Here is a 21,512-nt window from a genome sequence, read left to right as displayed (position 1 = left end):
CTACAGACAGACCTCAGAGATATTTCAGGTTCTTTCCAGGCACCTGCAACGCAGCGAGTTACACGAGTTTTGCTTCCCCAGTGCAGTGTGCAGTAATAGCATTACGTCAAAAAAATGTGCAGACCTTAATTTTAGAATACTTTATTGCTGAAAAATGCTAACCATCATCATCTGTGTCTTTACTGAGTCATAATCTGCTGGTGGAGGGTCTTGCTATGATGTTGATGGCTGCTGACTGATCAGTGTGGTGGTTGCTGAAGGTTGGGCTGTCTGTGGCAGTTTCTTAAAATAAGACAACAGTGAAGTTTGGTAGCACTTTGAAAAGTGAAAGTTGCTTAGTCAAATCTGACTCTGCAATTCCATGCACATGGAATTCTCCAGGCCAGAATACTGGAGTATTCGGAAGGAAGGTAGCCTTTCCCTTCTCCAGGGGATCTTCCCGACCCAGTGACTGAATCCAGGTCTCCTACATTGCAGGTGGATTCTTTACCAGCTGAGCCACAAGGGAAGCCCAAGAATACTGGAGTGGGTAGCCTATCCCTTCTCCAGCGGATCTTCCCGACATAGGAATCAAATGGGGATCTCCTGCTTTGCAGGTGGATTCTTTAACCAACTGAGGTATCAGGGAAGCCCACAGTGAAACTTCTTTTAAAGTTGGAATCTATCTTCTCAAGCCCTGCCACTGCTTTATCAACTGAGTTTAGGTAATAATTCTGAATGCTTTGTTGTGGTTTGAATAATCTTCACTAGGAATAGATTCCATCTCAGGAAACCACTTTTTCCTCATCCATAAGAAGCAACTCTGCATCAACATTTTATCATGAGAGTTCAGTGATTTAGTCCCGTCTTCAGGCTCCACTTTTGTTTCTCTTGTTCCCGCACATCGGCAGTTACTACCCCCTCCTGGAGTTTTGAGCCACTCAAAGCCATCCATGATGATTGGAATCAATTTCCAAGCTCCTGTTAGTGTAGATATTTTGAGCCTTTGCCGTGAATCACATGTTCTTAGTGGATTTTAGGATAAAATAACACTGATAACCACTCACACTTGTGTCAACATGTCCTATTCCCTCCCCTGACTCTTAATGGAATTTATAGTTCAGCCAATTCTGGACTCAAGAAAACTCATTACTGTGTTTTCATGGGTTTCTTCCATAATGCTACTTTAATCTGAAATCTCCCCAGTACTGTGAAGAAAGGAAGGCTATCTTGCATCTTAGATATAACTCAATAAAGCTGGAAATTTAAAAAAAAAAAAGCAGTCTAAGATCAAAATTCAAATTAGAGATGTCCTAGTATCTTTCACACACCAAGAGCCAAGTTTGGGCATAGAGAATCCAAGAGTTAGGAGGACTCTCAGACTGTTGGTTTAAGCTCACGATTTTATAGGGAGGAATAAAGCTCAGAGAAGTCAGATTGTCCTATGTCACATACAGGTAACGGCAGAACCAAAACTTAACTGTATCTCTCATCCCATTACAGGGCTTTAAAAAAAAAAAAAATCCTGATGGGCAAAAAGCAGAATTTTATACAAATAAAAATGTTAAATAATTAGGTTATAATATCCAAACAAGAAAGAAACCAAAATAGAAAAGCTATAAGTACACTAGAAAAATCACAGATAAAATACAGATATCTCCATAAACAAATATAAGCAGACTAAGTTTGCCAATTAAAGGAAATTGTCTGATTGGGTTTGAGAGGAAAACAACAGAGAGCATTCCCTGCAGACCCAGTGGTTAGGGCTCTGCACTCCCACTGCAGGGTGTGTGGTCTGACCGTTGGTCAGGGAGCTAAGATCCTAGAAGCTATGGGGTGCGGCAGAAAAAAAGTAAACAAAACGAGTACGCTTTTTGTAAAAGATGTTAGTAAAAGGATCTGGACAGTTTGAAATCAAAAGGGTTAAAAAAAAAAAATGCAAACACTAACCAAAAGAAAGCTTCAGTCATTTCAGTTCAGTCGCTCAGTCATATCTGACTTGTGACCGCATAGACTGCAGCATTCTAGGCTTCCCTGTCCTTCACCAACTCCCAGAGCTTCCGGAAACTTATGTCCATCAAGTTGGTGATGCCATCCAACCATCTCATCCCCTGTTATCCCCCTCTCCTGCCTTCAATCTTTCCCAGCATCAGGGTCTTTTCCAATGAGTCAGTTCTTCACATCAGGCGACCGAAGTATTGGAGCTTCAGCTCCAGTAGAAGCTCATTGGAAGGTCATCAGACCTTCCAATGAATATTCAGAATTTATTTCCTTTACAATTAACTGGTTTGATCTCCTTGCATTCCAAGACATTCCATGTCCAGTTCTAACTGTCGCTTCTTGACCTGAATACAGATTTCTTAGGAGGCAGGTAGGTAGTCTGGATTTTCTGCAGTTTGTTGTGATCCATACAGTCAAAGGCTTTAGTGTAGTCAGTGAAGCAGAAGTAGATATTTTTCTGGAAGTCTCTTGCTTTTTCCATGATCCAATAGATGTGTGCAGTTTGATCTCTGGTTCCTCTGCATTTTCTAAATCCAGCTTGAATATCTGGAAGTTTTTGGTTCAGCTTATGTATTTATAAAATCCATCATAGGGAATGAGTTCATTATGTAATCATAAAGTGAACCAAGAGGACAATCATAGTTTAAAATATATATGCAAATAATTAATTGGCTAAATAAATAGAAGATAAATGTAAAAGTGATGAAACTTTCAGGCATGAGACTGTCATCATGGTGAGAGATTTCAACACCTCTTTAAAGTACTGCTAGTTTAAGAAGACAGAAAATCAGTGAAATATAGGCATGAACACCATGGTTAAGCTGAATTCTGCACCCAGTAATGAGAGTGCACATTATTCTCAAGCACACACGGAACATGTACAAAAGTTGATCATGTATCAGTTCACTTCAGTTCAGTCGCTCAGTCGTGTCTGACTCTTTGTAACCCCATGAACCGCAGCACGCCAGGCCTCCCTGTCCATCACCAACTCCCGGAGTTCACCCCAACCCATGTTCATCAACTCGATGATGCCATCCAAACATCTCATCCTCTGTCATCCCTTTCTCCTCCTCCCCTCAATCTTTCCCAGCATCAGGGTCTTTTCCAATGAGTCAGCTCTTCATATCAGGTGGCCAAAGTATTGAAGTTTCAGCTTCAACATCAGTCCTTCCAATGAACACCCAGGACTGATCTCCTTTAGGATGGACTGGTTGGATCTCCTTGCAGTCCAAGGGACTCTCAAGAGTCTTCTCTAATACCACAGTTCAAAAGCATCAATTCTTCAGTGTTCTGCTCTCTTTATAGTCCAGCTCTCACATGCATACATGACCACTGGAAAAACCATAGCCTTGACTAGACAGATCTTTGTTGGCAAAGTAATGTCTCTGCTTTTTAATATGCTGTCTAGGTTGGTCATAACCTTCCTTCCAAGGAGTTAGCGTCACCATCTGCAGTGATTTTGGATCCCAGAAAAATAAAGTCAGCCACTGTTTCCACTGTTTCCCCATCTATCTGCCATGAAGTGATGGGACTGGATGTCATGATCTTAGTTTTATGAATGTTGAGCTTTAAGCCAACTTTTTCACTTTCCTCTTTCACTTTCATCAAGAGGCTCTTTAGTTCTTTTTCAGTTTCTGCCATAGGGTGGTGTCATCTGCATATCTGAGGTTATTGATATTTCTCCCGGCAATCTTGATTCCAGCTTGTGCTTCCTCCAGCCCAGTGTTTCTCATGATGTACTCTGCATGTAAGTTAAATAAGCAGGGTGACAATATACAGCCTTGATGTATTCCTTTTCCTATTTAGGCCATAGAATTAGTCAATAAATTTCACCAGATGGTCAATACCAAAATAAGATTGATTATATTCTTTGCAGCCAAAGATGGAGAAGCTTTATACAACCAGCAAGAACAAGACTGGGAGCTGACTGTGACTCAGATCATGAACTCCTTATTGAAAATTCAGAGTTCAATTGAAGAAAGTAGGGAAAACCATTAGACAATTAAGGTATGACCTAAATAAAATTCTTTATGATTATACAGTGGAAGTGACAAATAGATTCAAGGGATTAGATCTGATAGAGTGCCAGAAGAACTATGGATGGAGATTCATAACATTGTATAGGAGGTGGTGATCAAAACCATCCCAAGGAAAAGAAACACAAAAAGACAGATGGTTGTCTAGGAAGACTTACAAATAGCTGAGAAAAGAGAAGTGAAAGGCAAGGGAGAAAAGGAAAGATATACCATCCGAATGCACAGTTCCAAAGAATAGCAAGAAAGGCTCCTTAAGTGAACAGTGCAAAGACACAGAGGAAAACAATAGAATAAGAAAGACTGGAGAACTGCTCAAGAAAATCAGAGATACCAAGGAACATTTCATGCAAAGATGGGCATAATAAAGAACAGAAGTGGTATGGAGCTAATAGAAACAGAAGGTATTAAGAAGTGGCAAGAACGCACAGAGTAACTATACAAGAAAAGTCTTAATGACCCAGATAATCACTAACCTAGAGCCAGACATCCTGGAGTGTGAAGTCAAATGGGCCTTAGGAAGCGTTACTATGAAGAAAACTAGTGGAAGTGATGGAATTCCACCTGAGCTATTTCAAATCCTAAAAGATGATGCTGTTTAACTGCTGCACTCAATATGTCAACAAATTTAGAAAACTCAGCAGTGGCCATAGGACTGGGAAAAGTCAGTTTTCATTCCAATCCCAAAGAAGGGCAATGCCAAAGAATGATCTTCCCAGAGCAGGGATCAAACTCTAGTCCCCTGCATTGGCAGGTGGATTCTTATCCACTGCACCACCAGGGAAGTTTGTTGTTTAGTCACCCAGTTGTATCCAACTCTTTTGCAACCCCATGGATTGGGATTTTCCAGGCAAGAATACTGGAGTGAGTTGCCGTTTCTCTTTTCCAGGGGATCTTCCCGACCCAAGGATCAAAACCGAGTCTCCTGCACTGCAGGTGGATTCTTTACCCTTGAGCCACCGGGGAAGCCCCACCAGGGAATGTTTATTCCCTCATTGAAACATTGAAAGCCTCTCAATGTTTATTGTTTCTTAATTGGTCTTACTATAATAAACATTTTAAAATGAGGAACTTGATGCCATGAAAAAATAAAATGTGATCTATAATTTTTGGATTTGCACTTGGTCACTGGATTCAATAATATTTTTGTAAGCAGCCTGTGTTTTTTTTTTTTAAAAACAACTATTTCAATAAAAATAGCTAAAGTCATTTTCTGAGAGGAAAGCACCTTAGATGCAAATAATTTTCTAGTGCTGAGGTAGCTCCTATTTTCTTCAATTGAACTCTGAATTTTCAGTAAGGAGTTCATGATCTGAGTCACAGTCAGCTCCCAGTCTTGTTCTTGCTGGTTGTATAAAGCTTCTCCATCTTTGGTTAAAATAGCTCCATTTTTGGTTAAAATAGTGATATTTAGGATCAATAGCCATGGTTTTTATGACCACAAGAACTTTTAAATTACAGTTACTCAGCCCCAAAGACACAGACTGTTAATTCTGTATTTCCTGATAAAGCATCTTACAAAGTAAGACAAGATAAGTGAGCAAACTACTGCCTCTATCATGTGTCTATCTACCTGTTAACCAAAGTCTATACTTTATTTAGATTTTCTTAGTTTTTAACCTAATATCTTTTTTCTGTTCCAGGATCTCACATTACATTTAGTTGCCATGTCTCCTTAGGCTTATCTTGCTGTGACAGTTTCTGATTTTCCCATGTTTTTTGATGACCTTGACAGTTTTAATGAGTACTCAGCTATACCACAGAATACCCCACTACTAACTTCACCTGCTATTTTTCTCAAGATTAGACTGGGTTAGGGGTTTATGAAAGGAAGATCACACAGGTTAAGTGCCATTTTCATCACATCATATCAAGGATACATAGAATCAGCATATTTTATGGCTGTTGATATTAGCCTTGATCACCTGACCAAAGTAGCATTTCTCAGGTTTCTCCACTGCAAAGTGACTCTCCTCTGATCCTTTTCATTCTTTGGAAGGAAGTCACCATGCACAACTCACTTTTTCACCATTTACTTTTGGAAAACAGTTTAATGTGCATGCCTTTCTGACTATAGATTAGTAGGAGACTTCTGTTTCAGTTCCAATAAATTAAGGAAAACTAAGAGTTTGGGTAGAACATTATAACTGAATACTAGAGTGGACTTAGAGAAAGCTTCCATGGGTAGAGTCGTCTCTTGTGTTGTTGGAAGAGGATGTTTGCTATGACCAGCGCATTCTCTTGGCAAAACTCTGTTAGCATTTGCCCTGCTTCATTTTGTACTCTTAAGGGCCAAACTTGCCTGTTATTCACCAGGTATCTGTTGACTTCCTACTTTTGTATTCCAGTCCCTTATGAAAAGGACATCTTTTTTTGGTGTTCGTTCTAAAAGGTCTTGTAGATCTTCATGGAACCATTCTACTTCAGCTTCTTTGGCATTATTGGTTGGGGCATAGACTAGGATTACTGTGACACTCAATGGTTTGCCTTGGAAACAAACCAAGATCATTCAGTCGTTTTTGACATTGCACCCAAGTACTGCATTTCAGACTCTTGCTGACAGTGGTGGCTACTCTGTTTCTTCTAAGGTCAGTTTTCACTCCAATCCCAAAGAAGGGCAATGCCAAAGAATGTTCAAACTACCGCACAATTGCAATCATTTTACGTGCTAGCAAGAGAATTCTCAAAATCCTTCAAGCTAGGCTTCAACAATATGTGAATTGAGAACTTCCAGATGTACAAATTGGATCTTGAAAAGGCAAAAGAGCCACAGATCAAATTGCCAACATCAATTGGATCATAGAAAAAGCAAGAGAATTCCAGAAAAACATCTACTTCATTGACTATGCTAAAGCTTTTGACTGTGTGGATCACAACAAACTGTGGAAAATTCTTAAAGAGATGGAACTACCAGACTACCTTAGCTGCCTCCTGAGAAACATGTATGCAAATCAAGAGGCAGCAGTTAGAACCAGACAAGGAACAACGGACTGTTTTAAAATTGGGAAAGGAGTACATCAAGGTTGTATATTGTCACCCTGCTTCTTTAACTTATATGCAGAGTACATTATGAGAAATGCCAGGCTGGATGAAGCACAAGCTGTAATCAAGATTGCTGGGAAAACATCAACAACCTCAGATATGCAGATGACACCACCCTTATGACAGAAAGCAAAGAGGAACTAAAGAGCCTCTTGATAAAAGTGAAAGAGGAGAGTGAAAAAGCTGGCTTAAAACTCAACATTCAAAAAACTAAGATCATGGCATCTGGTTCCATTCCCCCCATGGCAAATAGAGGGAAAAAATGGAAACAGTGGCAGAGTTTATTTTCTTGGGCTCCAAAATCACTGCAGATGATGACTGCAGATATGAAATTAAGAGACGCTTGCTCCTTGGAAGAAAAGCTATGACAAACCTATACAGCATATTAGAAAGCAGAGGCATTACTTTGTAGAGCTTCCATGGTGGCTCAGACGGTGCAATGCAGGAGACCTGGGTTAGATCCCTGTGTCGGGAAGGTCCCCTGGAGAAGGTATTGGCAACCCACTCCAATGTTCTTGCCATGGATGCAGGATCCCAGCAGGCTACACTGCAGTGGTCACAAAGAGTCAGACATGACTGAGCAACTAACACTTACTTTGCAGACAAAGGTCCATATAATCAGAGTTATAGTTTTTCCAGTAGTCACGTACAGATGTGAGAGTTGGACCATAAAGAAGGATGAGCACTGAAGAAGTGATGTTTTCTAACTGTGGTGCTGGAGAAGGCTGTTGAGAGTCCCTCAGATACCAAGGGAGTCCTGAGTATTCATTGGAAGGTCTGATGCTGAAGCTGAAGTTCCAATACTTTGGCTACCTGATGTGAAGAAATGACTCATTGGAAAAGACCCTGATGCTGGGAAAGATTGAAGGCAGGAGGAGAAGGGGATGACAGAAGATGAGATGGTTGGATGGAATCACTGACTTGATGGACATGAGTTTGAGCCAGCTCTGGGAGTCGGTGATGGATAGGGAAGCCTGGTGTGCTGCAGTCCATGGGGTCACAAAATTGGACACGACTGAGTGACTGAACAAAAACAGCAACTGGGAGGATTGCACATGATGCAAACCAGCTCAGCCCCTGTGCCACAACTACTGAGCCTGTGTCCTGCAACTGCTGAAGCCCCCGTGCCTAGACACTGTACTCTGCAACAAGAAAGAGAAGCCACAGCAATGAGAAGCCCATGCACCACAATGAAGAGAAGCACCCACCACAGCTAGAGAAAGCCCACGCACAGCAATGAAGACCCAGCACAGCCAAAAATAAACAAACAAAACAAAACAACACAAAAGTAGGCAGTCCGCTTCCGGTTCAAGATGGTGGAGCAGGAGGACATGCTCATCACCTCCTTCAAGAACACCAAAATCTCAACTAGCTTTTGAACAGCCATCGAAAGGAGAATGCTGGAACCCACCAAAAAAAGATACCCCACATCCAAAGACAAAGAAGAAGCCACAGCAAGATGGTAGGTAATTTATAAGTAAATTAAAATTATTTATAGTTTTTGATAAGTAACAGCTAAGAGCTTAGCTTGTTATGTAAGAAAACATGAGCTGTGATCATTTTTTTCTGTATATAATACAGAAAAAAATATATATATCATACACAGGTAACCAAAAGTTGAATATATGGTATTATGCTATTTAAATAAAATCAATAGACAAAAAGATTGGGATGAAATATATTACATCATTAATTGTGGCTGTCTTTGAAAGATGGATATGTTGTTGGGCTTATGTTCTTAGCATCTAGGATGAAGACAGCAATATTTTTAGCATTAAATAGGTTTTTACTTCATACTACTTCAACACGGTTATACAAGATCTTTAAGTCACCCAAAATATATTTCAAGTGACGTGATACAATAGCATTTTCCCCTCATTTTTTTTCTCTAAACCTTTTTTCCTTCAGAAGCATATTGTGCTTGTGCTTGTGTTTAGCCGCTCAGCTGTGTCCAACTCTTTGCCACCCCGTGGACAGTAGCCCACCAGGCTCCTCTGCCCATGGGGATTTTCAGGCAAGAATACCGGAGGGGTTGCCATGCCCTCCTCCAGGGAGTCTTCTGGACCCAGGAATCGAACCAGGGTCTCCTGCATTGCAGGTGGATTCTTTACCAGCTGAGCTACCAGGGAAGACCCTGTAAGCAAATTGCTCTATTTTTATTCCTGTTTTAGTTTTCCAAGTAAGTATATTTTACATAAATTTCACCTCTCTAGTACTATTTTTTAGGGTCACATTGAATTCTAATTCAGTTCCCCAGGTTATCAGTCTAATTTTGTTTTCACAATTTTTCATCCAAATACCTAATACCTAATAATCACAGGTAGTATCCATTGTAATAATCCCAATTCAAAATCATAATTACCATAAATAAGCAATACAGTCAGTAAAATTCAAATCTGAATAGGGTCTCCTTATGAATCTGTTGTTCAATTGCCCAGTCATGCCCAACTTTTTGTGACCCCGTGAACTGCAGCACTCCAGGCTTCCTTGTCCTTCACTATCTCCCAGAGTTTGCTCAAGCTCATGTCCATTGGTGATGCCATCCAATCATCTCATCCTCTGTTGCCCCCTTCTCCTGCCTGCAAATCTTTTCCAGCCTCAGGGTCTTTTCCAATGAGTAGGCTCTTTGCATCTGTTATCAAAGTATTGGAGCTTCAGCATTAGTCCTTCTAATGAATACTGAGGGTTGATTTCCTTTAGGATTGACTGGTTTGATCTTGCAGTCCAAGGGACTCTCAAGAGTCTTCTCCAGCACCACAGTTTGAAAGCATCAATTCTTTGGTGCTCAGCTTTCTTTATGGTCCAACTCTCACATCCATATATGACTACTGGAAAAACCATATCTTTGACTATACAGACCTTTGGTGACAAAGTATTGTGTTGCTTTTTAATACGCTGTCTATGTTTGTCATAGCTTTTATTCCAAAGAGCAAGTGTCTTTTAATTACATGGCTGCAGTCACCATCTGCAGTGATTTTGGAGCCCAAGAAAATAAAGTCTGTCACCATTTCCATTTTTTCTCCATCTATTTGCCATGGAGTGATGGGAATGGATGCCATGACCTCAGTTTTTTGAATGTTGAGTTTTAAGCCAGCTTTTTCACTCTCCTCTTTCACCTTCATCAAGAGGCTCTTCAGTTCCTCTTCGTTTTCTGCCGTTAGGGTGGTGTCATCTGCGGATCTGAGGTTGTTGATAGTCTCCCACCAATCTTGATTCCCACTTGTGAATTAATCTTGATTCATCCAGTGGGGCATTTTGCATGATGTACTAAATTACCTCTAAATAGCTAATGAACCAAAGGGTCAAGTCCTTAAAGCCTAGGAATTTAAGAAAGAAAAAAAAAGCCTAGAAATAATTTTCTCTCTTTATAATTAATACAGGCTTCATCTTTTGAAAACAGAAAATTCAAATAACCCAATTCTTTTTTTTTTCTGCGAGGCATGCAGGATTTTAATTTCCCAACCAAGGATTGAAAATGTGCCTCTTGTAGTGGTACTGTGAAGTCTAAACCACTGGACCACCAGGGAAGTCCCTATTCTTTTCTTAAAATTTGTTTATTTGGCTGTACTGGATCTTTGTTGGGGCACACAGGAGCTTTGATCTTTATTGCAGCGTGTGGGATCCAAAAAATGCCATTATAGATATAATGCTTCCCTTGAATATAACCATATCCTAATTTTAAAAGGCTATAGGCACATTTGGGTATATTTACTAGAGGTGGTAATGTCCTCTTTTTAAATATGGTGTATTCAAAAGACACTATTGGAAAAGCTAAATTTAGTCACAAGTGACATCAATATATGTGGAATATAATAACTGGTTAAAATTGCCATTCTCTTTTCTTCCTCAGAGAATTGTCTCTTTTAAAAAACTGACTTTAAATATGTTAGAATATTAGATAGCATTTTACTGTAAACAGAAATATATGATAATAAAATCAATGAAAAATGATAGTGCTATAAAAATAATTGTGTAAATATTATATTCATTTGATATATAAAACTTTAGGTGATTAGTTTTATTAAAGTTTGTAATTTAAAATTCTTAGATTAATAAGAAAATATGCTTCTTTTGATTAGATATCATAATTGATACCAGCCCAGAGTTCTGACCAAAGATGTCCAAAAAAATCTCTGCATCTGGATACATGTAACTTCACTTCATTTTAATTTATATATTATTACTTTTCATAAATATAGCCCAACTTAGCTATTCTTCACTGATAGATTAGGTTTTATTTCCCAAAATACTGCAAAGTTGAAAGAATATTATATATCATACAGTTTACTTTTGCTTGTGTGCAAGAATTTCCATAGTGTCTATAAGTAAATTTGCTGGTCTAGAAGCATATTTTCTTTCTTTTCTTATAAGTTTTTTCCTATGAAATATGTCAAACATACTAACAAACATCATATGATATCTATGCATCATTTAAAAAACAATACTTAGTGTCATACCAGTATATCTACTGACTTGCTTAAAATAATGTTTGAGTTATAAAAGAAGCAATTTAAAAATAATTTTTAAAGTTAAAATTAATAATAATGAAAGCATTTCCTATGAATATCTATGATCTCCATGCATAGTATGTAAAGGGAAATTTATAGCTTTTAGTATGTTTTTTGAGGAAACAAGAAGATTTAAAAATAAACACAGTAAGGATTCAACTCAAGAAATTGAAAAAGCAAAACAAATCACTAAAAAGTGAGGGATGGGCTCAAAATGAGGACATGGAGATGAAATAATAAGGACATCCCATAAGGAAATGGAATAAGGACAAGGACATGAGATGGAATAAAGAAAATAGTGAAGATTAACAAACCCAAATCCAGTTTTTGGAAAAGACTAATATGGCAGATCAAGAAAAAAGATAAAGATATAAGTAAGCAAAATAGGATATTTCCTCAGAAAAGTCTGAGAATCACAAAATGGTACATTTCTCTTAAATAAAGATTCTTTAAAATAGAATGCAAACATTAGCACCTACTTCCTCAAAATGAAGCTGCATAACGGACCTGTGCCAACCAAAATACTGCACAGTATGCCTTCCTGTTCAGAGGAGACAATTAAATATGATTAGTGGTTGACGGTTTCCCCAAGAAAACTGTAACTGTTAGAAAAGAACACTCATCTTTCTGTGACATTTCTACGATAAATCTCTTTGTGAGGCCTTTACTTGTTAAGATATATTTTAAAAATTATTTTCTGCATTGATCAGGCTTATGAAAGGATATTTTAAAAATAATAATGATGATTGTGTGATGACAATAAATTCACTTCTCTACTTCACTTTGATCTGGTACACTTTTCTCCTTTATATACAATTATCTTTGTTTTTAACTTTCAAAATATCCATGATCCCAACTTCCAGACATCTTCTGATTTAGATTATTTGCTATTGTCCTCTTCCTTTTTGGCCATGCTCGCTTCTGGTTTGTTTCTAATGCTCTCATCTAATCTGTCCCTACTTCTCAGAGAGCAGTAAGACCTTAGCAGAGACAGCCAGAGAATCTTTGACCATTGGTCCTTGGTCCAAAAGAAAATTACTATCTCCACCTTGTAAAGGAGCAATTAGGAACTAGATGAGTTAGGATACAGAATCACTTCCTTCTTTGTGCAATACTTGTTTCATTCTATCATCTATATTTTTTTATATAAAAATTCTAATAGTTTTCTTATTAGAAAGATTAAAAGTACCCCCAAAGCATAGACATGGGAAAAGGACATGAACATATCCATAATTACAGAATCCTTGCACAGCCAACCTAAATACTATGATGAATCTGTCTAGATCCAATTCAGAGAGATTAGAGAAATAAAGGTAAAAAAGCAAGAAATTAAAGCACTTTAGAATAATTTTATCCGTGATATAGGTAAGGGTTTCTTAAACAAAACATAACCACAATTAAAAGGGAAAGGGTGAATAAATTGGACTACATTGAAATTAAGAATTTCAGTTCAGCAAAAGAAATGCAGAAAAGTAAAAAAGCCAAACCACAGATGGAATGGGAGAGAATATTTGCAACTCATAATCATCACAGTGCTCAGAATACACGAAGAACTCCTACAAATCATAATTTGAAGCAAAAGATAGGCACTTTATGAAAACAAAATGCAAATGGTTAACAAACATAAAAAGTTAACTAAACTCAGTAATCAGGAAATACAAATTGAAACCACTGTGAGGTATTATTACGTGACCATCGAATTAAAAAGTCTGACAATACTAAATTTAAGTGAGACTATAGGGCAATAGAAATGTTCTTAGAGTGATGAATGGCACATAAACTGGTACAGCCACACTTTGGAAAACAGTGTGATATGACCAAATGGGTGATTTTAATCATTTGTTTAATTGTCTCTATGAGTTTTATGTGCTTTGCTATATTTGTCATATTTCATAATTTTTTAAACAGTTAAAAAGTAGTAAATAAGCTCTTACTTTGATCTGAATGGAAACTAAATTTTAAAAAATAATGTTTGGCTCATGGAGTATATTTTAAAGGGGAAACAAGGTGCTTGTTTTTACTAAAATATTACTGTTACTATTGTCAAGAACTTTAAAAGATTGTGGAACTGCTATGGCTTGATGGGGAAGACTTTATTCCATGGACTTCACCAGGCCAGAATACTGGAGTGGGTAGCCTTTCCTTTCTCCAGGGGATCTTCCTGACCTAGGAATCAAACCAGGGTCTCCTGCATTGCAGGTGAATTCGTTACCAACTGAGCTATCAAGGAAGCCCATAAGTTGCAAGAACTTTAAATGATCTGTGAAACTGCTATGGCTTGATGGGAAAAACCTTATAGGGATCCAAGCACTATGAAATCAAGAATCTAGTTCATTACTATGAAGAGTTTATTAAGAAAAATTTATTTGACTAGGAAGTTTGTATGGATTTTCTCTTTTTCCTAAGAGGATTACCCAAAAATGTATTTCCTAAAAGTTACTATCACGGTTGGACAGAAGTATACTGATGATAAGACTGGACCTCTGCAAGTTTCAAAAATAGTTCAATTTTTAATTGGAATTTGACAGGTATGAGAAAATATTGTGTTAAAGAACTCAATAAGGTCAATACTAATTATTGTTCCAGATTTTCACTGTCAACAAATGATGGCCTAAAGAAGCTTCCACATAGAAAATGCCATGATACTTCTCCAAATAAGTCTTACATTAATCTAAAGAATATAATGGATTATTACCCACTGGCACTCACATGAAACACCTTTAAAAATGACTTGTTTTCAGAAATTTCATTTACATGTTTAGGATTGGATAAAATCTTATCCAAATCTTAAAGTCAGAGGATGAGATGGTTGGATGGCATCACTGACTCAATGGACATGAGTTTGAGTAAGTTCCAGGAGTTGGTTATGGACAGGGAGGCCTGGCATGCTGCAGTCCATGGGGTCGCAAAGAGTTGGAGATGCCTGAGTGACTGAACTGAACTGAATCACTGCAAGCTAAATGGTGGCTCAGTGGTAAAGAATCTGTCTGCAGTGCAAGAAACATGGGTTTGATCTCTGGTCCAGGTAGATGCCCTGGAGAAGAAAATGGTAACCTACTACAGCATTCTTACCTGGGAAATCCCACGGACAGAAGAGCCTGGCAGGCTGTAGTCCATTGGTTTGCAAAAGATTCAGACATGACATAGCAACTAAACAACAAGCAAGATTCACTTCTGGATACTAAAATTAGTATACGCAGTAGTTTGAGAAGAAACAGAATGATTTCCTAGTCTCAAAACATCCTCCCCAGGACTTTTATTAGTTATAAAGGGAAAGATAGTAACTTCATAGTAGTTTAATTCAGCAGTTATCACTTGATGAAGTGACCAAGGTTAACATCACCAGAAATAAGACATGTTTATGTAATGTATCCTTTGATATGGTTTCTATTTCTGTTAAGACAAAGTGGTTTTAAAAAGAAAGAAAATTTTAAGCAAGCTTTCTAATAGTTTTCTTCTCTTTCACATTTCGTGTTTTTTTTTTTTTTTTAAGTCATTAAGCTAAGGATATTTAGTAGATAGCAATTGCAAGAAAATCCAAAGGTATTTAACTTTCATAGTTATCCACTGGGATTATGGGTCAATAGAGAAAAGAAGACTATTCTGGTGGTTTTTTTAGCATCCAAATATCAGTAAAATTAACAGAAATATAACAGTAATACAATTTGAAAATCATTGTATTTGTAAGAAGGAAGGAAATATTTACATTTCCTTTTGATAAAAAGAGAATTCTCATGGTATTGCCAACTACAAATTGGCACTTGCCATCTACCTCTACAAGCATTAAATCATGTGCTACTGCTGACTTTCAACATCCCCTGAAAGGAAATCAAGGTGGAGAGCAGAAATGAGGCACTCTGTGCTCTGGGAAAACAGGCAGAACAGGTCTTCAGAAAGATATTCTCAGGAACCAATTTTTTTATCCCAATTCTTATATCTCTTCATATCTAGAAAAGCATTGAAATGCTTTTAGTGGTGACAACCGCTCCTCTTGACTAGTAACTTAGATTAGCAGAAACCTGCAAAAAATATGTGCTTGATTGCATGGATTCCTCTTTCACCAAAATCACCTATATACTGAACCCCCACCCCAGCAGTTTCTCAAAGCTATCTTAAATGCTGTTTCTTGGACTATAGTCCTCATTTTGCCCCAAATAAAACTTAACTTGCCACTCTTATGTTGTGCGTTTTTTAAAAGTCAGTCATATCTTGACCAAGCTACCTTCAAACCCATTTCCAGAAACTCAGGTAATGTCAGATTTATGTCCAAAAGCATAAAAAAGTTGCAAGCATAAGAAGAAAACAGAGAATTCAGTTTCTTTCAAGTATCCATAAAATATACATGAACATTGATAATCTATCAAGCCAGTGAGAAAATGTCACTTTCAAAAGTAGAAGTGTTGTATGTTCTGATTACAACACAATAAAGCTAGAAATTAATTACCAGATCAGGAAAAAAGTTTCTTTGCCCTGGAGGTTTATTACAATGTATTTTAAATAATGACTTGAATCAAAGGGAAAACATCAAAACATCAACCAAAGTTGGACCTTTGAGATGAATTTTAAAATAGGGGCAGTCTCCAGCCTCTGTGGTATCATTGTGTGGGTTAGAAAAGTGTTTCCTTCTTCAAGTGAAAAAAAAAACAGACAAACCCAGCTGCATCTGTGGATAGTTATAAGGTGATGGCCCTGAGCCCAGCAAGCTGGAGGATGAGCTTGACACTCAGGAAAACTAAGCCAAAGTGAGTTGGGAGCTGTGAAAGAAAGGGGGGAAAAAAACTGCTAAATAATGAGTTTTCCCTTAAGAATGGAGGCAAACTTCTAGTTAGTAAAGTGCCTAATAGCAAGATATTGAAGGCCGAGAAAAAAGTCTCACTTGGGGAACATTTTCTTTGACTGAACTTAATATGTTCAAGGCCCTGACTCCTAAGGACAGAGACAAGAGTGCACTTGGTTTGAAAGTGAAAGTCAATCAGTGGTGTGTCTGACTCTGCTCTTTGTGACCCCATGCAGTGTAGCCTGCCAGGCTCCTCTGTCCATGGAATTCTCCAGGCCAGAATACTGGAGTGGGTAACTGTTCCCTTCTCCAAGGGGTCTTCCCAACCCAGGGATAGAACCCAGGTCTCCCACATTGCAGGAGGATTCTTTTCCAGCTGAGCTACCAGGGAAGCCTGCACTTGGTTTAATACTCAATTGCTTTTCTATAAGCCACTACAGGATTTAACTGTTTCAATACTTTAGGTAAATTATGTTATTTTTTAAAAGTTCTTGTAGAAAGTAATTAAAGTTCTATAACACCTGCTGTAAATGATTCAGAAGCAAACTTACTAAGCTTGTCTTGAAGGATGCCTGCATTCAAAGCCAAGAAATTCTCAATTTGTAATTGTGTTGTTAAAAACCATTCAGATATTCTCTGATTAGAGTAGAATATTTTTTAATTGAGCTATTCCTAACATTATTTCCCTAAAATCACAGAAAGACTGAAGGATTTTTTGTGTTCTATTTTGTAAGAATTACTTCCTTTTGCAGAAGCGCCTCTCCTAGAGCAGAGCAATAAGGGCTCCAGGTGCTATGAAAGAATAGGGACCCTCACCAGGGACAAATTCTCTCAGCCATACACTTAATTGGTACAAAAACATACCACAGTTGAAAACAGGTGGGGATAAGGGGAAAGTCAATGAATATGATGAATACGAAAGTCACTGAATGAGATGAATAAAATACTCCCCCCCCCCCCCGCCAAAAAAAAAAGTAAGGAAGGGAAAGACTGGTGTAGAGATCTTTCTGGAGTGGGGAGTAGCTCTAGGTTGGTCTTGAGTCACAAGGTGGGAGTTTAAGAAGCTTCTATTGTGACCCAAAGTAGACAGAATCTAGAGACAGGCCACAATGGTGCAGTGACAGAATAAAGACCTGGTTGCTAGGGTCAGAGAATAAACACCAGAAGTCTGGAAGAGGAGAAATTGAGCCCTAGCTGCTAGTCCCCTTCCCCACCCTCCTTCCTCTTAGGTTGTGTGAGATGTTACCTTTCACCTAAACATCATCTTCCTGACTTCAGACCTTAACTCTGGGCTCTGAGTTCTGCTTAGTTCCACATTTTCAACCTGTTTGCACAGAGGACCACCACCTCTCCTTCCTGGAATTGCTAAGGTTTTCTACTTCACTTATGACCTGGTCATCAGCCCTACTAATTCAGCTGAGATGGAAGTGCCCACCCCCTCCAAAGCACTTAAGCCTCCTGATCTCAATGAAGAGTCTTTGGACCCTAGGATTATGATTTCCTTATTTGAAATTGGATCACTTCCCCCAGTTTCTTGCAGTTCTCTCCCTTCCCTAAAAAGTAGTGACCATGAAGCAATTGAACAGCGGATTGCAAAGAAGTTTGAAAGCCTCTTAAAAGAAATTAAAGATATTGTTAAACATATGACAATGTATGAACAGAAGGTCACAGAAACAAAAGAATCTTTTAAGGAAACCAATATGTCTGAGGTGTCAGAACTTAGAGAAAAAATCATAGAACTTGATGAAATAAATAAAGAACTAGTAAAAAAACTGCTTGCTACTTTGGACCTAGGGAAAAAAGAGAATGCAAAGAAACAGGAGATGAGGTTGGACAACCAGAACTCTGAGGACACAGTGCAAGACTGTTCAAGGGATTGGGTAAATTGTTCAAAAGGACCAAAAGCCCTTCCTGAAACTCAGCTAAGTAAGGAAAAAGCAAAGCATGGATTCCCTCACATTCAAGAAGAAAATAGACTGAGGAACAACATGGAGCAGTTACTACAGGAAGCAGAACACTGGAGTGTGGAACATACTGAGCTTAGCAAACTAATGCAATCCTATCAGAAATCTCAGAATGACATCAAAACTCTTAAAAATAATGGCACCCATTCCCCAAGTCAAACAAATAATGAGTCAGCTCAGCAAGAGCTGGAGGAACAAGTGAGGAGACTGAAACAAGACACATATTCATTGCATTTGATTGCAACCTTGCTGGAGAATGAATGCCAAATCTTAGAGCAGAGAGTAGAACTGCTTGATGAACTCCATTATCAGAAGGAGGAACCTCTACAAGGAGAGCCAATGCAAATGCAAATAAACCATGAGCAAAACAACAAGGAAGAGAAGCTACCAGAGGCAGAGAAGGTCAAAATACATGAGCAAAACATGCCAGAAGTGGAAGGTACATTTCACAAAAGAGATCAGTTCTTTAGAAGCCTGGATATTTGCCATAATAAGAAAGCTCATAATAACCAGTTGAATACCCGTATTGCAAAAAGAGCTCTTGTGGTAAAGAGGCCAGCTAGCAGCTTAAGTTAAAAAATAACAAAAGTAGAAGAAAAGGCAGATCATCAAAAAACTATATAGTACATCCAGCTCCAGGCATATCAATCATCAAACCTAAGAGAGACCTGTTTATTCAACCAAGAAATAGTCATAGTACAAGAAGATTAACATTTAACATTATTCATTACCTTTATGGTTACGTAAGTTTGGTCTTTAATGACCATCAATGTCAACTTTTGCTCACATTAGTCATCTTTACAAACTGGTTTTGTAGTTATTACATAGAGATCTATGACACTTTAACCAAAAGTGAGAATTTACAGGTCCAAATAAGTAAAGATCTAAATAAAAACCACAACAAACAAAGGATGGGATTCTTTTTTCTTTATTTAATCATTGCCGTGGGGAGGGAAGTTCTGGGGGAAAAAGTATATAACACTTTAATTGTGACCCTTTCAAACTTCCTTTCAAAAGCATATTCCTTTTCCTATTTATTATCCACTGAAGTGTGGGCTGTAGTGGAGTTAAAAAAAAGCTGATCAATCACTCCTAAATAGCTTTTCTCTTCTCATAAATCTCCCTATTCCTTGGATCTACTGTTACTAATATTCCCTTCTTGCTCCTCAACTAGTAAATGGTGGGCATATCAGGCAGCAGAGACCCTTGGGGAAGAACACGTTGGGTTCTTTAGAAGAATAGATGTGTCTTAAGATTTTGTTCTGTGCTGGAAAAATTCCTTCTGTTATTCCAGGTGAGGATAATTATTCAGAATTACTCAGGGAAAAAAACATTATCATCTGTTAAGATGGCTGAACTTCTGGTTCCAGGAAAGATGGAGCAGAATCACTTCTCCCTGTTCCTCCCATTAAGCAAGCTAAAAACCCTGAACATTAAGCATTAATATAAAATGAATGCAAGAAGACTCTGAAAGGTGGAAAAAAGGAGGTGTGATGGTCAGGGTCCCCGAGACTTAATGTTTTGTTTCCTGAGTTTTCTTTCGTCTCTTATACATGCTGGGAGATGATAACCCAGAAATGCCAACACATTTACACAAAAAAAGCAGGCACCATCCCCTCACCCCCCAACCCAGGCCTGCTTTCTCTTGACAGAGGATGAGAAAACAGTCTGGCAAGAAAGAAACTTTTTTAAAAATTGCCCTACTCTGGCCAAACTGCATAAAGTTGTCATGCTTCCACTCTCATCCTCATCAGCAAATACTGAGCAAAAACCACTAGGCTTTCACTCTTGCCTGGCAGTAATAAAGCACTCTTCCTTCTTTCTTCTGGGGTGGTACATACAGAGGTGGCAGAGAAGAAACCTTGGAGTTTCTCTCCCACCTGATGGTAACAACTTGCTCTTCCCTCAGCCCTTTTCCCAGCAAAATAAAATGTCAGGGAAGGCCATATGGATAGCCTAGATTTCTATACTCTGCCCCTGTTTTAAACATAAAACAGGAGGTTTAAGTAGGATCCATGGTCTCAGAATACAATGCCCCAAATGTCCAGAAAAGATAGAAAAATAACTCACTCATTATACAAAGAGAAAATCACAGCTTGAATGAGAGAAGACGATTAACAAGTGCCAACGATGGTATGACACGGATGCTGGAATCATCTAACAAGAAGTGTAAAGCAGTCACAAAAATGCTTCACTGAGCAATTGCAAGTGCTCTTAAAAAAACAAAAATAATAGAAAGTCTCAGCAAGGAAACAGAAAATATAAAGAAGAAACAAATGGAAATTATAGAAATAAAAAATATAATATGTAAAATAAACTCAATGAATGTGCTCAATAGTAGAATGTTGATGTCAGAGGAAAGATTCCATGAACATGAAGACAGAAAAATAGAAAGGACCCATTCTGACCAGCAGGAAAAATAGGCTGAAAAAACTCCCATAGTCTCAAGAAGCTTGAAATAAAAACTGTCTAACATTGGTGTTATCAGAGTACCCCAGAAAAGGTAGAATGTGGGCTGAAAAGTATTCACTGAAAAAAAAATGGCTGAAAATTCTACAAATTTAGTGAAAGGCATAAACCTATAGATTCAAGAAACTGAGTGAACTCTAAACAGTATAAATTCAAACACATTTAAGGCACTCATAATCAAATTTCTGAAGCCTAAAGACAAAGTAAAAAAGCAGGTACAAAGAACAATCGTGGAACAATGATCCAAATGACAGTGACTTTCTAATCAGAAACCTCCAAGGCTAGAAAGAAACAAATATTTTTCAAGAACTGAAAGAAACATCAACCCAGAATTGTTTACCCAGTGAAAACAGCCTTTAGGAATGAAAGTGAAATCAATATATTCTCAGAGGAAAACTGAGAGGATTTGTCACTATTTGTTGAGAAAGTACATTTGGTTATACATCTAATTCTCATTTTTTACATTCAAGAAAATGAGTGTTCTCTTTAGCCTCAGGCTTTGTCTTATTCTATTCCCAAAGAGTAATTTCACATCAGTTCAGTTCAGTCACTCAGTCGTGTCTGACTTTTTGCGACCCCATGGACTGCAGCAGTCCAGGCTTCCCTGTCCATCACCAATTCCCAGAGCTTATTCAAACTCACACCCATGGAGTTGGTGATGCCATCCAACCATCTCATCCTCTGTTGTCCCCTTCTCCTCCTGCCCTCAATCTTTCCAAGCATCAGGGTCTTTTCCAAT

At 38.1% G+C, this 21,512-nt stretch overlaps 1 protein-coding gene across 1 annotated transcript; it reads left to right on the top strand.

Annotated features, from left to right (window-relative positions):
- The first annotated feature begins 17,758 nt into the window (after positions 1-17,758).
- Positions 17,759-18,880, top strand: SPZ1 (spermatogenic leucine zipper 1). The gene has a single exon (XM_061129481.1). The coding sequence runs from the start codon at positions 17,762-17,764 to the stop codon at positions 18,878-18,880; it is 1,119 nt and encodes a 372-aa protein (XP_060985464.1). The 5' UTR covers positions 17,759-17,761.
- The last annotated feature ends 2,632 nt before the right edge of the window (positions 18,881-21,512 follow it).

The sequence above is a fragment of the Dama dama genome, chromosome 25 (genome assembly GCF_033118175.1).
Source record: "Dama dama isolate Ldn47 chromosome 25, ASM3311817v1, whole genome shotgun sequence".
Taxonomy (NCBI): domain Eukaryota; kingdom Metazoa; phylum Chordata; class Mammalia; order Artiodactyla; family Cervidae; genus Dama; species Dama dama.
The sequence above is the reverse complement of the archived record's forward strand: the minus strand, read 5'-3'. Positions and strand labels throughout refer to the sequence as shown.